Source organism: Panthera pardus, unplaced genomic scaffold (assembly GCF_024362965.1).
Source record: "Panthera pardus isolate Hobbes unplaced genomic scaffold, ASM2436296v1 HiC_scaffold_12, whole genome shotgun sequence".
NCBI classification, from domain to species: Eukaryota; Metazoa; Chordata; class Mammalia; order Carnivora; family Felidae; genus Panthera; species Panthera pardus.
Window position 1 is genome coordinate 6,471,611 of NW_026526677.1, and position 14,047 is coordinate 6,485,657.

Here is a 14,047-nt window from a genome sequence, read left to right on the forward strand (position 1 = left end):
ACTTCAGTCTATTCTGAGAGGCCCAGCTCAGATGTCCCCCTCCAGTCAGAATCACTTGTCCTTCCCTGAGCCTCCCCAGAACCTCAGGTGTGCAGAGCTTGGCTCTCCTCCTGGAGGGTGGTGTCTTGATGGCAGAGGCCTTGGTGTTCTCACCTTCGCATCTTTAGTGCTTAGCACGTGTAGTTACCCAGTAAGTATGTGTGGAGCCAGTGTATAAATTGGGCACTCCAAGCGATACGTTCCATTTCTCTAGGGCTTGGCTCGCCCTCCTGGGCAGCTCCAGTCTCTTAGGGGAAGGACTTGACCAATAATCACTTGGAGATTTAACGTGTAGGCTGCCTGCTCACACTAAAAGCAACTCTGGAGGAAGGGATGGTTTTTCAGGGGAAGATACTGGTTGTCATCTCGCAGAAGTAAATAAGGATGACAGATAGTGAGAAATTATCCAAATTAGCATTTAATCAGATCTAATAAAAGAGCAGAATGGGGACATTTCTGGTTTGCTAATTTGGGGAATGACCTGGTCTCCAGGGTAGGTTATATTCCATGGGTAAGGATTCCAGGAGAAAGAGAACACAGAACATTCACAAGTCCACAGTCGTAGGCAAAATTCCCAGGGAGGTCTTGAAGGTCTTTTGGCTTTATTTCTAAAGGCACAAAAACTAAGTTACACAGGAGACTGAGCTGCACATACCAGAGTGTCTGTTTCAGTCAAGCTGTCATCTTGATTTTTAATCCAAGCAGATTTGACTTTTTCTAGAGCAGCCAATTCCATCTGCAAAAATTAGAATAATTAGTCATCACCATCCAAATAACTACCATTCTAACTGGTTCTCTTGGTCCCTCGGAAGCTTAAAATGCTTCCACTTAATTTGAAGATCTCATCAAAATCTTTGGAATTTCCATCTTCTAAGAAGTGTGTTTGGTGAAAACTAAGTGTCAGAAGGATCAGCTATTCTGTCGTCATTAAATCAGTAGCACAGTGCAACTCAGAGCCCAGCAACTCTCATCTCTCGGACTCTCACAAGATGTCACAGGGAAGAGAAGATCAGCGTTTAGATGACTTTGTATGGGCCCCGCAAGGCCTCTAACTCTGGGGACAGTAAATGCCTTCGGAGGACATCCGGGGCCTCTTCTGCTTCTCAGAAGTTGCTGGGAAGGAAAATCTTACAGTTCAGGTCTTTGACTTTGAGACTAAAGACATCCATGGTAGCCAAATTTATTTTGCTTGGTAGAAACATCTACAGACCCCTCAAGATAAATGAATATACTAAGCAAAACACGCCCAATGCTACGCCATTTAGGTGTGAATTAATTCTCCCTCTGTCCCCAACTCTTATTAGCGTTTTTCATAAACGTTAAAAATTTACTTTGTAAATAACTGACACATAGAACTATATTTTTCGTATTTGCTAACATTGTTTCTGGCTGTGCAGATGTCTACGTAAAAGTCACAAGAGTTTGAGCGTTGTTGTGGGTCTTAGATGTAGGGAAGGTACTGGCCTTAGTGAATCTTTCTGGAAACCAGAGAGTCAGGAAAGATCAAAGATATCCTACCTCCTCCCAATCACTCAAATTCCTTCCTCTGAGTAAATTAAATAGTACTGAGAAACACTGGGCTTATAAATTCAAGGGGGTACCTGGAAAACTAATGAACAACTATAGCAGATGTAGGCCCTGTGTCATATTCTATCTACACCATATGGTTTCTCTACCTCAGCCCTGCTGACATCTTGGCCAGACCCTTCTTTGTTGTGGGGGATGTGTCCTGTGCATAGCAGGATGTTAAACAGCATCCCTGGCCTCTACCCACTAAGTGCCAGCAGCAACACCCCCAACCCCTCAAGTTGTGACAATCAAAACTGTCTCTGGTCGTTGCCAGCGCCAAATGTTCCTTGAGAAGGAGGCAAAAACCACCCCTGGTTGGGAGGCACTGCCCTAAACCATCTGCAAGACTAACCAACATACTTTAACTAGACCTTGTGACCCCAAATCTTGAGATGGTTTGGCTCAGAGCCAAACATGATAGTTTGCCTCAGATTGCAAGCTAGTTCATTACATTGTCTATATGAAGAACCAATGTTAACAGAGTCCAGAATCATGGGAAAGTCCTGGTTAGATTTAAGACTAAAGATGATTTCACTCAGTTTTGGATTTCAGTATCACAAATGAATTAAACACATTTAAAGAGAATGAACTGGGGCAATAACACCATTCTGCTGAAGGGTTTTAAAGTAGCATGTCAAGCCCTGGGACAAGTACAGAATTGTTTCCATGGTGAAGCTGCAACAACCTTCACTTGGCCTGGGGTTAAAGGGAACCTGCTGGCTATTCACGGACTCTTCTAGATGTTCCAAGCAGTCCCACTAGGAGCAAACTCCCAATTCTCCAAATTTCTGTTTTTGCTCCTATAAATATGAAGGGCTTTTCTCACCCCAGAACCCTGGAACACAGCCGTGCAGCAGCTGTGTCTAATTGGGTAGGACTGGAGGCAGATGCCACCAGTCCACAGTACTGTGCCCATGGGGCAATGCCGGTGCTACAGGGAGGGTACATGCTCCTGTGAGGGGGGCAGAGTGGGGTAGTATCTAGGCTCTCATTTGTATGAAGTACTAGTCTCTAACACCGTTATTTACAGTGCAATGGAAATAGCAACTTTTAGCAGCAGGAAGTCTCGGCTGAAAGGCTGTATCTCTCGACCTCCCTGACTGAAGCACTGTCAGGGTCTCTTGTTATTAGCCTGGAAAACCAAATTCTGCTGCTACTGTGTACTCAAGTCCTGGGAAAGCTAACAACTGTAATAATTTGTATCAGCAGAAATTCCTTCTGGTTTTAGTGATACACTGAATCCTCTGAAACTGGGGAACAAAAAAGAAGATTAAGAAAAACAAATAACAATGCTAGGAAATCAGAAAGAGAGGATAAAAGTTGGGCAGCATGTGCATACCTGCCTATATATGCGTGATCTCAGTATTTTTTTTCCTTCTATATTTGGAGCTTCCCTGTAAAAGCATGGCCTTGCTATGTATTTCCCCAAGTGCCTTTCATACTAAAGGATCCCAGAGTTCTACATCCACATCAAGACATATGGGGCTCTTCAAAACAGAAATATCACAGAGAATCAGCAAAGCAAGTTTGAAATCTGGCCAACAGAGCCAGAGTTTGAAGGACTCACTAAAAAGACATCGACATTCTAACAATTTCAGGAGACCAGAACCGAAATGGTTCTGAGACTATAATAAGAACAGCAACAGCAGCCTCCGTTTACTGCTTTTACTGCGTATTTCCCATGTGGTAAGCCAATACATCTATCCAGCGAGCACATGCCAGAGGATTTACCCGCATTCTCTCATGGTATCTTCACACTGCCCCACAAGGCATGTGCCTTTTGCAGGTACTCTGTAGACGAGGAAACCAAGGCCTGGCAACTGCCCCAGATCACACAGTCAGTGGAATGATGGAGTCAAGATTCAAACTCAGAGGTCTGACTCCAGAACACATGCTCTCAACTTCAGTCCCCCCCTGCCCAGAGAAAAGTTCTGCTTAGATAAGGGCCCTTGGGCCATCATATTGTAAAGACTGATACTCAGTTGACTTTTGAGCTAACTGGGCTGCTATGCTAACTCTAAGGCACCTGAGGCTCAGAGGATCAGTGGTTCTTCTCTCTAAACTGTGTTAGCCAAACAACTGGGACTGAAGTAGAACTTACAGACAAGTTCTATCCACCAAGAAACACCTTCATTAGTATAAAATAATGTATTGATGTGATAACAACAATCCCTACCATTTATTGAGAATTCATTATATGTTAGGTGTTATGCTTAGTGTTTGGGGGGCATTATCTCAGTTAATAATTGCATTTTGTTACAGTATTCCTTGTTCCGCATTCCTAGGACACTATGAAACAGTTCTCCTTTGGCCAGGTGCCGGTTTTCTCTCTAGGAGGGTCATCCCTTGTATTTATATTTGAGATGGAATCTGGCTGTAGTGGCCAATGATCTGTCTATGTGGACACTGACCATTCAGGAGGGCCGTTTAGAAAGCCCATGAGGGAGAGCAGCTACAAGCCACATAAATAGTAAGGTGAGGCCTCCTCAGCTCCAGATCAGAGTGCAAGGTCTTCAAATGGCATGCCAGAGGCTTCTCTGTGGAGGGATTCTCCTTGTGGGCTGCAGTTTTCCACCCCACATTTCTTCAGTAATGCCACCTGCTGCCACTGTTCTAGGGCCAGACAGTGCCGGCCGGCTGTGCCTTCGCTGGGAAGAGGGATGAGGTGGGAGACAGCCCCACCTGGTGGCAGCAAGCAGTAAGGCAGCCCAAGAGCTGACCCATGAGCTGCCACAGGGTCTGCAGACCCCTGGGACGGATGGCAGCCCTTCCACAGACAGAGTACTTTTCAGGGGATGGAGTACCTCACATGTCATTTCCTCACAATTAATACCTATTCACAAGGTGAGTTTTGTATGCCCTCTGTTGAAGTGGAGCGAACAGAACTTAAAGGACTCAGTTTCTTAGATCTAAAGAAAAGACACTGGGCTTGCAACAGCACACCGTAAACGACACTAAAATCATGCACAACATCTTCCCTTTAGCTGTAAATGAGAACAGCTTCGTAGGGCCTGAGGTAGATACAGCATCAACCCAGGCTCCAACCCCTGATCCACTGCTAGGGGAGCCTTCCCAAGTAGGAACAGAGCATGGTCCAGGGTGATGCTGGCCTCCCGTGGTGCTACAGCAGACAGAAACTTTTTCCTTTCGGTCATCAGGCAAAATGGAAATCTACCCGCTAAATTCCTAATTCTTTGAGGGCACTGCCCCCCCCCTAGGAATAAAGCCTATGTAGGTGGGCTTCCTGCCTCTTTACGTTCTTTACCTAGGCTGGAAAGCAGAGCTGCTTAACATTGGCAGGATGCCACACTCCCAGCTACCATGTTACAGATGTCGAGGGAGAAATCTGAGGCGCTGTGTGTTCTGGGAAGGAAGGCTCCAAGTCGTGGTAGGAACTGACCAAAAAAGAACACCCAAACAGCCACAGCAATGCCCACAAAGAACCAGGCTCCCAGCCAGGACTCTGATGAGGACACCCAAGGTCAACACAAGATAAGACTGCTCTTCTAAGGTCACAAAACGAGCCAAGAGCAGAGTGCTCAGAGTGTTAAGCCCCAACACTGCCCTGGTCCCTCTCCCCAACCCCCATATCCGTCGGTCTTGCTCACAGGGCTGGTGGTGTCTTTGCCGAGGCTACCCTTGCTGTTGAGGCTGCCAATCTCCGTCTGTGAGCTGGACTGCGACATCCCCTCAAAGAAGGGCCTGCGGCAAAGAAGCACAGCCAGGGTCAGTGGCCACCGGGGCCCGGAGCAGCAGCCCGTGGAAGGTTGGGTAGCGATGCAGTGTTCAAGAAAGATCAACAACCCGGGCTCGAAGGATGCCCGCTGAGGAAGGACACAGCAGAGTGGACAAGGAGGGCCTGGACCAAAGGACTTCAGGAAAGTCCTATCAGGACTTTTGCCGGCTAGAGGCAAAAACAGTGATCCTTATCCAGACAGCTGGAGGTTCAACAGGGTGAGGAGCCAAACTCCCTGGTAATGGAGGGGAAGTGAGGGAGGGGGCCTAGGAGACTGTGCTGGCTTAGGAAGGAGACATGCAGGGAGACAATTCGATAGAAGAGGTCTGGGCCTCACTTGAGCTTGGGCTTTGGAGTGCTAAGGATGCTCTCCGTCTCTTCCATTTCAGGGCCACTGTCGCTGGGATTGTACATCTCCAGACTATCATACAGTTCATCCAAGTCCTCTTCCACCTCTCGTATCTGCTCTCGGGATACGTGTTCCAGCCCGAAGCCTACCTGTGGGGGACAAAAAGCTTTGAGTTTGGGGTTACCTCTATTAACAACTATGGTAGATGTAGAACTCTTTCCTCCTGGACAGGTACCAACTGGCCTCCTTAACTAGTCGTCCTTAAGGGGCAATGCCATAGCTTCACATGCATTGGGGTAATCTTAGTGTCCTTTCTGTGATCTAATCCTGAGAGCAGGGATGTGGTGAGGCCACCTTTCCCTTTCAGTGCCTCCCTACCACTCCACACTATGGGCCTGGCATGAGAAGAAAAGTACAAGTGCTAATGTACTTCTGCCAAAGCATGGGCACAAGAAAACCCAGAGGACTATGACTCTGTGCAGGCCGGTTCCATTTTCCAGGAGCCCACAGAAGGACAAAGGCACCTCTCGACAATTTTCTTCTCCATCTCTTTCCAGTCCATTCAGAAGAGAAGCCTGTGAAAACTGGCACCAGGCCGGTCAGAGCCCAGGGAGGACACGGCATCTCTAGTTTTTATTTTAAGTTTATTTATTTATTTTGAGAGAGAGAGTGCAAACATAAGTGGGGGAGGGGCAGATAGAGAATCCCGAGCAGGCTCCTACACTGACAGTGCAGAGCCCAACGTGGGGCTCAATCCCACAAACTAGGGCTGACCACTGAGGACGCCCCTACCTCACAGGCTGTTGCTCACAATGTTCCCCGTCCAATAGGAGGGAAAATTCAACAACAACAACTAGATTTGTTACTGGCACCCCGTAGCAGAGGCGTGGTATTAAACAACAGTTGAGTATAACCATGTTACCCTTGCTTCCAGGTACCGTGAAACTTTGGGTGCTACATGGAAAGCTTTCCTTTCTCTTTTCAAGTAGCTTAAAGCCCTTCTTTAGCTATGTTCTCACTTGGGGGTCCTGCAATCCTGACTCCTAGTGGCAGGAAAGAGCACACCCCAGGAACGACGGTGAAACTCAGGGGATTCTTCTACTCACCATCAACCTCGGGAGTAAGGGGTCGTACCTCATCTGAAACTTTAAACCGCTTCAGGAGGGCCACAAACTTCTGTTTGATGTTAGGTTGCTGTAGGGACAAATTGCACAATAATTCTCAAACAATACCCATTTGTGGACTGATCAAGTGAAGTCAACAGAGTGATCCAGAGCCCACTTTTGTAAAGAGCTGTGGGAGGACACGAAGACGGGAAGAGTTTCTCCCCTCTGGCACATAAAACCCACCAGGGAAGCAGGCATGAGCATTTAATGCTGGGGCAGTTCCCAGGGCTGTGGGCATAGATGGAAGGAGGGCTCATCTCTCCCTAGGGCCCTCCACCACCCACACATCTCCAGCTCATCCATTTCTCCAGTCCTTCAGATCCATGGTGCTGCTTGGTGATTTCCACCTGCACATACAGGCACCTCAAACCCAGCATTTCCAAGAATTCATCACCTTCTCCCTGTGTTCCTATCCAGGGTACCATTATCCCCCACTGATTGTAGGAGTCTGAACCTCGAGTCTCTCCCCTCCCCTTTCTCCTCAGAGCCGAGTGTTCACTAACTCCTATGCTCTTTTTCATCTGTAATACTACTGCTTTCCTCCAGGCCTTTTTCTCCCCACAACTCTGTGGGATCACCGCAATGGCCTTTGACCGACACTCCCCCAACCCTCACGCTCCCGGCCAGTTTCCAGTCTTGTTCTCTCCAGAGTCCATAGTGATTATCACAAATGCAAATCTAATGTTACTCTCCCCAAATTAGAGGTCTTCATTGGTCCCCAGTGCCCAGGGAACGAGCTGCAGCATCGGGCCCATGTGTGTCTGAAGGCTGCTCTGCCGGTCTCTAGCCTCACATCACCAACCAACACCCCACACCAGCATTCAAGTGGAAACTGCTTATAGTTCTGTAAGGAATGGCATGCTGCTGTACCCCTTTGGGCCTTTACACACGGTACCTTCTGCCCTGACTAAACATTCTCCCCCAATCCACTTGGCGAATCTCTGTTTATCCTTAGAAACCCATCTCTCTGCATCCGGTCTGTGAAGCTCTCTTGGCACTTCTGCTCAGAGTCGGTCACTTTCCCCTTAGTGCCATCACTGTCCCTTACACCAAACTCTAACTTCTAGCCCCTACTCTACTATGTCGCAGCCACTTGTTTAGACGTCGTTTGTGTCTAGACACTGTGACCTCCTTGATGGTATGGACGAGCCCTTTCTTATCTCAATGTCTCAAACTCCAGGCACAGTGATGAGCTTGGGGTCTTAAGTACTTCCTGACTGAATGATAGACTTGCCATCTGGAGACGGAAGAGACTAACTTGCAAGCAAGGCTGAGCCAGGCCTTCAAGAAAAAGCAGGGGCTCCAAAGGTAGAAGGGGCATCCACAGCGGAGAAAAAACAAACAAACAGCAAGTCAATTAGTGTGTCTAGAACAAAGTATTCTTGGTAGGGAGAGAAGAATGCATGTGTACAAAAGGAGACAGAAACTAAAGAACTGTTACTAAGTCTCTGGTAATCTGACTAGAAAGTGCCTGGAGCTAAAAAAAATAAAATAAAAAAAAATAAAAACAAAGAACAACCCTTGAGGTAGAGGATATTAATAGGAGCACTGAACTCTGGTCATATAACAGGGTAAAGCTGGTTCATAGGAGACCACAGGGAGAGGGGATTTATAAAGCTCCAGGAGGCATCCTATGGGAAGAAAGTAGGACCTCTCTTTGGTTACAGAGCAGGAAAAAGAAAAACTTAACAGAAGGAGCTACAACACAGAGTGATCCTCCAGTCTCTTCCCATTGTGAGTACAACGATACAAGATGTCTAAGGCTCTGGGGACATGCCTTATCCAGGTCATTTTGGAGTGCCAATCAAGGATTAGACACCTGAGGATAATGAAGCAGTTCTCACACTCTCTAGTCATTATTCAACGGGGGAAATCAAGACCATAGTCTTGGGAATTTACACTTAAGCCCAATGATACCTCAGGAGGCATGGAGAGGACAGTGTTGTTTCATGGTGAATGCCAGGTTTAGATACAACACATCTGGAAGGTCTGGCCTACATTTAGTTCATTCCTGAAGGTGACAGGAATCTCTGTTCTTGGGGTCCCTAGGCTAGCTCTGTACTAGAGAATCAGGATGTGTCAGGAAAAATGAAACTGAGTTTCTAGCACTTTGACTCTCCCACACTTTAGCACAGGAACTCCAGAATCAGTCAAAGTTAACTTAGACCAAGAAACAGACTCTTAACTATAGCTATAGAACAAACTGCTGGTTACCAGTGGGAAGGTGGGTGGGGGATGGCTGAAATAGGGGAAGGGGATTAAGAGTACACTTATCATGATGAACTCTGAGTAATTTAGAGAATTGCTGAATCACCATGCTGTACACCTGAAACTAATATAACAGTACGTTAACTATACTGGAAATTAAATTAAATTAAAAAAAAAAAACCCACCAAGGTTAACCTAGAAATCCAGGTATTAAGTGTCTCAGTCCAGGACTCTTAATTTCACCAAAATAGTGACTCTTGAGGAATCTTATGTAGGAGACACAATTCAAAGGCATTTGGCCTCTAAGGTTATGGATCCATTAAGGATCCAAATATATCCAATGTATATATATCCTGTGTGTGTGTGTGTGTGTGTGTGTGTGTGAGAGAGAGAGAGAGAGAGAGAGAGAGAGAGAATATCTGTATCTATATCTATATGTCTGTATCTCTCCAACTATATCCAATGGAATTAGACCTTACCAATTGCTTACAGTTCTAAGCACTAGCTTATTATTTCTGGGTTAAAATGATTAAAAATTTGATACCCCTAGAGAAGACTGGGTCTGTCTATGTGGTAGGCAGGACATACTTTGAAGTAACCTCCTTGAGAGGGAACATGGGGTGTCTGAGGTGTTCTGCTTCTCGATAAAGCATTTTCTGCTCTAAAGTCTAAAACAGGGTTTCTCAACCTATTTTCTATCCTGACATAACCTGAAAAATATAACACACTCCCATAAGTAACACTGCTTCTCTACAACAGTGACTTTTAATTAGGTAGTGGTGGGGGTGGGGTGGGGGTGGGGGAGGAGGAGGAGGAGATAGAGGGGTATACCAGAACCTTCAGGGAACGGCCATGTGCAGATTTTTAAAAAGACTCCAGGAGGTTTCAGTATAGCACTCTCATCCTACCTCCAAATTGAAAATCTCAGGTAAACATTCCCCAGACGTTCGAGGCTCACCCTTGTGATGGCAGAGGTTGAGGTTAGTTTCCTCCGGGTCTTCTTTACTTTCCGTAGATCCTCATCTTCATAAAACAGGTCCTAAGTGGGTAAAGGCATGGAATGAAGTTAGGGAACCCCAGGAGGGTCTGGAATTATTTCTCAAGACACTACACGTGAGGGGCTGTGGAAAGTTACCTGCCCGTGCAACGGATCATCACTGCCTTCCTGTTCTGATGAGAAACTTTCCTCCTCTTCCTCAGAATAATTGTCAATATCAGGAGAACGATCTGGAAAGAGACACCTTAGTAAGACAACCTTGAAGTGTGAAGATCTGGCCTAAGAGAATTTGGTTGGCTGGAATCAGGGCTCTCGTCGGGCGGAAATAGGTCTGGGGGAGAGGCGAGGGCCACAGCCATGGTAAGCCATGTTTTATTTTGAGGGATCTCTAAACTTCTCTTTCACAAGAACATTTTAGGCCCCATCAAGTTCAGCTTTCCCAGGATGGGGAACAGGTGATGGGCTTGTTCTTGACCCACAGGGCCTCCAGATACCACATACATCTTACCAGACAGCTTGGATTTGATTCCTTCATGGTCAATGGGCTGGCTGGACAGAGAGTAGATCTTTATTTCTGCCACAGGCACAGAGACATCCTTCACGTTACTGTGCAGGCCAAGCACCAGAGCGCCTTCATTAGGGTGCTGCATCACCTGAGACCACAGGGCAGTAATGCAAATGCCTTACTAGGGGAGGTGAGTTGTCCATTTTGATAAATCCAAATGGATGTGCAAGCCGATGGGAATGACATTCTGCTAATACATTTTCTTTCTCACTATCTTTCAAATCCAGGCCTACTTTTCTGCCATTGCCTTCAAACTCCTACTTGAAAATTATCTCCAGAAGTGCCAGTCACTGGTCAGGCCTTGTGCTTAAAAGAAAATCGAGGCTCGAGCCTGAAAATGATGGCTAATCTCTGGGACTACATTTTAGTTTTAGTCCTCGACAGAGAACTAGTTCTCCAGGCTGGGGACAGCCTGCAGATGGTGATCACCTGTGTCTGGCAATGGGAAAAACGATCTATAGTACCTGAGAAAACACAGGTGGGGAAATATGGCATCCATAATACTTCACTCCCCATAGTCCCTCATACTGATTCAAAACCTGAAGAGGAAAGATAGATGGGCTGCCACGATCTCATATATTCTATTTATTAAGGTCACAGAAACTTTCCTATTTAATGTACTAAAGCACAGACATAAGTTTTTGTTTTTTTTTTTAAGTTTATTTATTTATTTTGAGAGAGAGAAAGAGTGAGTGAGCAGGGGAGGGGCAGAGAGAGAGGGAGAGAGAGAGAGAGAAAGAATCCCAAGCAGGCTTCATACCATCAGTACAGAGCCTGATGTGGGGCTCGAACTCATCAACTGTGAGATCATGACATGAGCTGAAACCAAGGGCTGGGGGTTTAACTGACGGAGTCACCCAGACGCCCCAGACCTAAGTTTTAAAACTGACTGTGGGCCAGCTCCACAGGAGCTGGGAGCATGGCAGCCGCAGAGCTCTGCACAGGGGGAAGACCTCTCCATGCCAGCCATGCAGGGTGTTTCATGAGAATGGAAGAATGGGAGGCCACTAGATCCTGACGTCATGCACGTCGTCAACTATTTCTAAACAGCAGGATTTGAGGAGCAAACTAGTGCTTTCTGGGAACAGGAAATTGATGGAAAATCCCTGCTACTGATGACAAGAAATGATGTACTGATAGGACTTCAGTTTTTAAAAGGGGGGCCTGCTCTCAAAATCTACCAGTATCGGGGTGCCTGGGTGGCTCAGTTGGTTGAGCGTCCAACTTCGGCTCAGGTCATGATCTTGCGGTCCGTGAGTTCGAGCCCCGCGTCGGGCTCTGTGCCGACAGCTCAGAGCCTGGAGCCTGTTTCAGATTCTGTGTCTTCTCTCTCTGACCCTCCCCCATTAATGCTCTGTCTCTCTCTCTCTCAAAAATAAATAAACGTTAAAAAAAAAATTAAAAAACAAATAAACCAGAAAATCTACCAGTATCATGTAAAACCTCTGCTGACAAAGCATTTAAAGAACAACTCTTCATAGTACAAACTGGGGTCTTAGACCTCAAAAAACATACTGACATAATTTAGTTTCATGTGATAAAACTTAAAAAAAAAAATTTGTTTATTTTTTAGATAGAGCGTGAGTGGGGTAGAGGGACAGAGAGAGAGAGAGAGCAAGAATCTCAAACAGGCTCCATGCTCAGTGAGGAGACTGATGCGGGCCTTGATCCCACGACCCCGGGATCTGACCTGAGCTGAAATCAAGAGTTGGACGCTCAACTGACTGAGCCACCCAGGCACCCCTCATGTGATGAAACTTTGTAAACAGAATACATACATGTGTAGATGTGAAGAATTTCAGTCAAATGAAATGTCTTGGGCGAACTAGGCAATCCATCAGCTGACCTGAATTCAACCAGGAGGAACAAGGATAACTTGTGGACAGGATGGTTTTCCTTGTAGAGCTTGTCAAAGCGAGTCATCTTTGACATGACTGGACCTCCCTCCCCACTAAAGGGATTTTCTTCACAGACTGCTTTTCCAAAATCTTTGAAAAAGGATTGAATTGAATGATCTTTTGGTTTCAGATGTAGGGAGATTAAAAACAAGAAAACTTGGAAAAGGGGAAAAAGAGAGACTGCTGTCTCCCTTGAATTCCTCTTCTCCTTAGAGCTTGTATTATTTGGATGGAATTGTTGACACTACTTTTTATAGAGGCTCCTCCACTTGACCTAGGTTTTTTTTTTTTAAAGTTCTTTTTAACATTTATTTATTTTTGAGAGACAGAGAGAGACAGAGCAGGAGTGGGGGAGGGTCGGAGAGAGAGAGGGAGACACAGAATCTGAAACAGGCTCCAGGCTCTGAGCTGTCAGCACCGAGCCCGATGCGGGGCTTGAACTCACGAACCGCGAGATCATGACCTGAGCTGAAGTCGGACGCTCAACCGACGGAGCCACCCAGGCGCCCCAAGGTTTTGCTGGGCTATACTGTGATGTTTGAAATGAACATGCTTCATGGCCCCTACAGGTGGAACCTCTGAAAAGAGAAAATCTGTTGTGTCTTGGAGATATCCATCCATATTCAGCTTTTTTCACCGGGGATAATGGTATTTTCTGTATAGATTTACTTTCACATTGGCTCTTTGTTTCCACGGAAGAAAACACTTTTTCACTTTGTGGTTGGTATCTACACTAATTTTTTTCTGAAGGAATTTGCCAAAAGTTATAGAGCCAAAAACCTTGTTACTAGTATAAGTATTTATGAATATATATTCTTCATGATGGTGTATTATTTTTTTGATTGCTCCGATGCTTTCATTTTTGATTTGAGAACCTGTTTTTAAGAACTTGAAAAAGCAGTCTTGCTACATCTCTGTTCAGAGACATTTGTTCGAATCTCCATGTGTCAATGCCTTACTGAATTGGTGCTTTGTCGTTGCAATAAAGCATTGCTTCGGTTTAAAATAAATAATAAAAAAATAAAACTTATTTGTGGCCCCCTTTTTTTCCCCTTTGTCAGGGTTAAGAGGATTTATCTGGCACATAAGGGAACTACACAAATGAGCAAACATATTGAAGATAATGGGAGCCTGCTTTCATCCTGCTGGAGGAGGGAATCAGAACAATGGACAGGGGAAAGGCAAGCATAAGACCAATGGTGTTGGGTTAGAATTGATTGGAATGTGTGAGCTCATGATCAGACAGACAGACAGACAGACAGGGAAACAGGTATGACATGCGTGTGGTGTGTATGTATGTGTGTATGAGAGCATAAGCACATATGCAGATACATTTCCTAGCTCTGTCTGTTCAGGAGGAGTAGAAGCAATGACACTCCAGCTGGGAAAATAACTCTTAATAGTCATGGAACCCATTTAGAAACCAATGGTTTCTAAATACTATTCTCCGCCAAAAGGAACCAGGACTCTTCGGAGAATCAGTTCACTCCAAGGCTGGGTCAGGGAAAGTACAAGATGCT

General features: G+C 45.8%; 1 protein-coding gene across 2 annotated transcripts in view; it reads right to left on the reverse strand.

Moving 5' to 3' along the window:
* Positions 1 to 14,047, reverse strand: part of PACS1 (phosphofurin acidic cluster sorting protein 1) — a 152,502-nt gene that overhangs the window by 14,292 nt on the left and 124,163 nt on the right. For both annotated transcript variants that reach the window (XM_053899430.1, XM_019415045.2), the window contains exons 5-11: positions 10,573 to 10,717; positions 10,203 to 10,294; positions 10,026 to 10,106; positions 6,828 to 6,887; positions 5,682 to 5,842; positions 5,217 to 5,310; positions 695 to 775 (exon numbers count right to left, since the gene is read on the reverse strand). In XM_053899430.1, the coding sequence (XP_053755405.1) occupies positions 695 to 775; positions 5,217 to 5,310; positions 5,682 to 5,842; positions 6,828 to 6,887; positions 10,026 to 10,106; positions 10,203 to 10,294; positions 10,573 to 10,717 (714 nt within the window). The remainder of the gene's footprint in view (positions 1 to 694; positions 776 to 5,216; positions 5,311 to 5,681; positions 5,843 to 6,827; positions 6,888 to 10,025; positions 10,107 to 10,202; positions 10,295 to 10,572; positions 10,718 to 14,047) is intronic.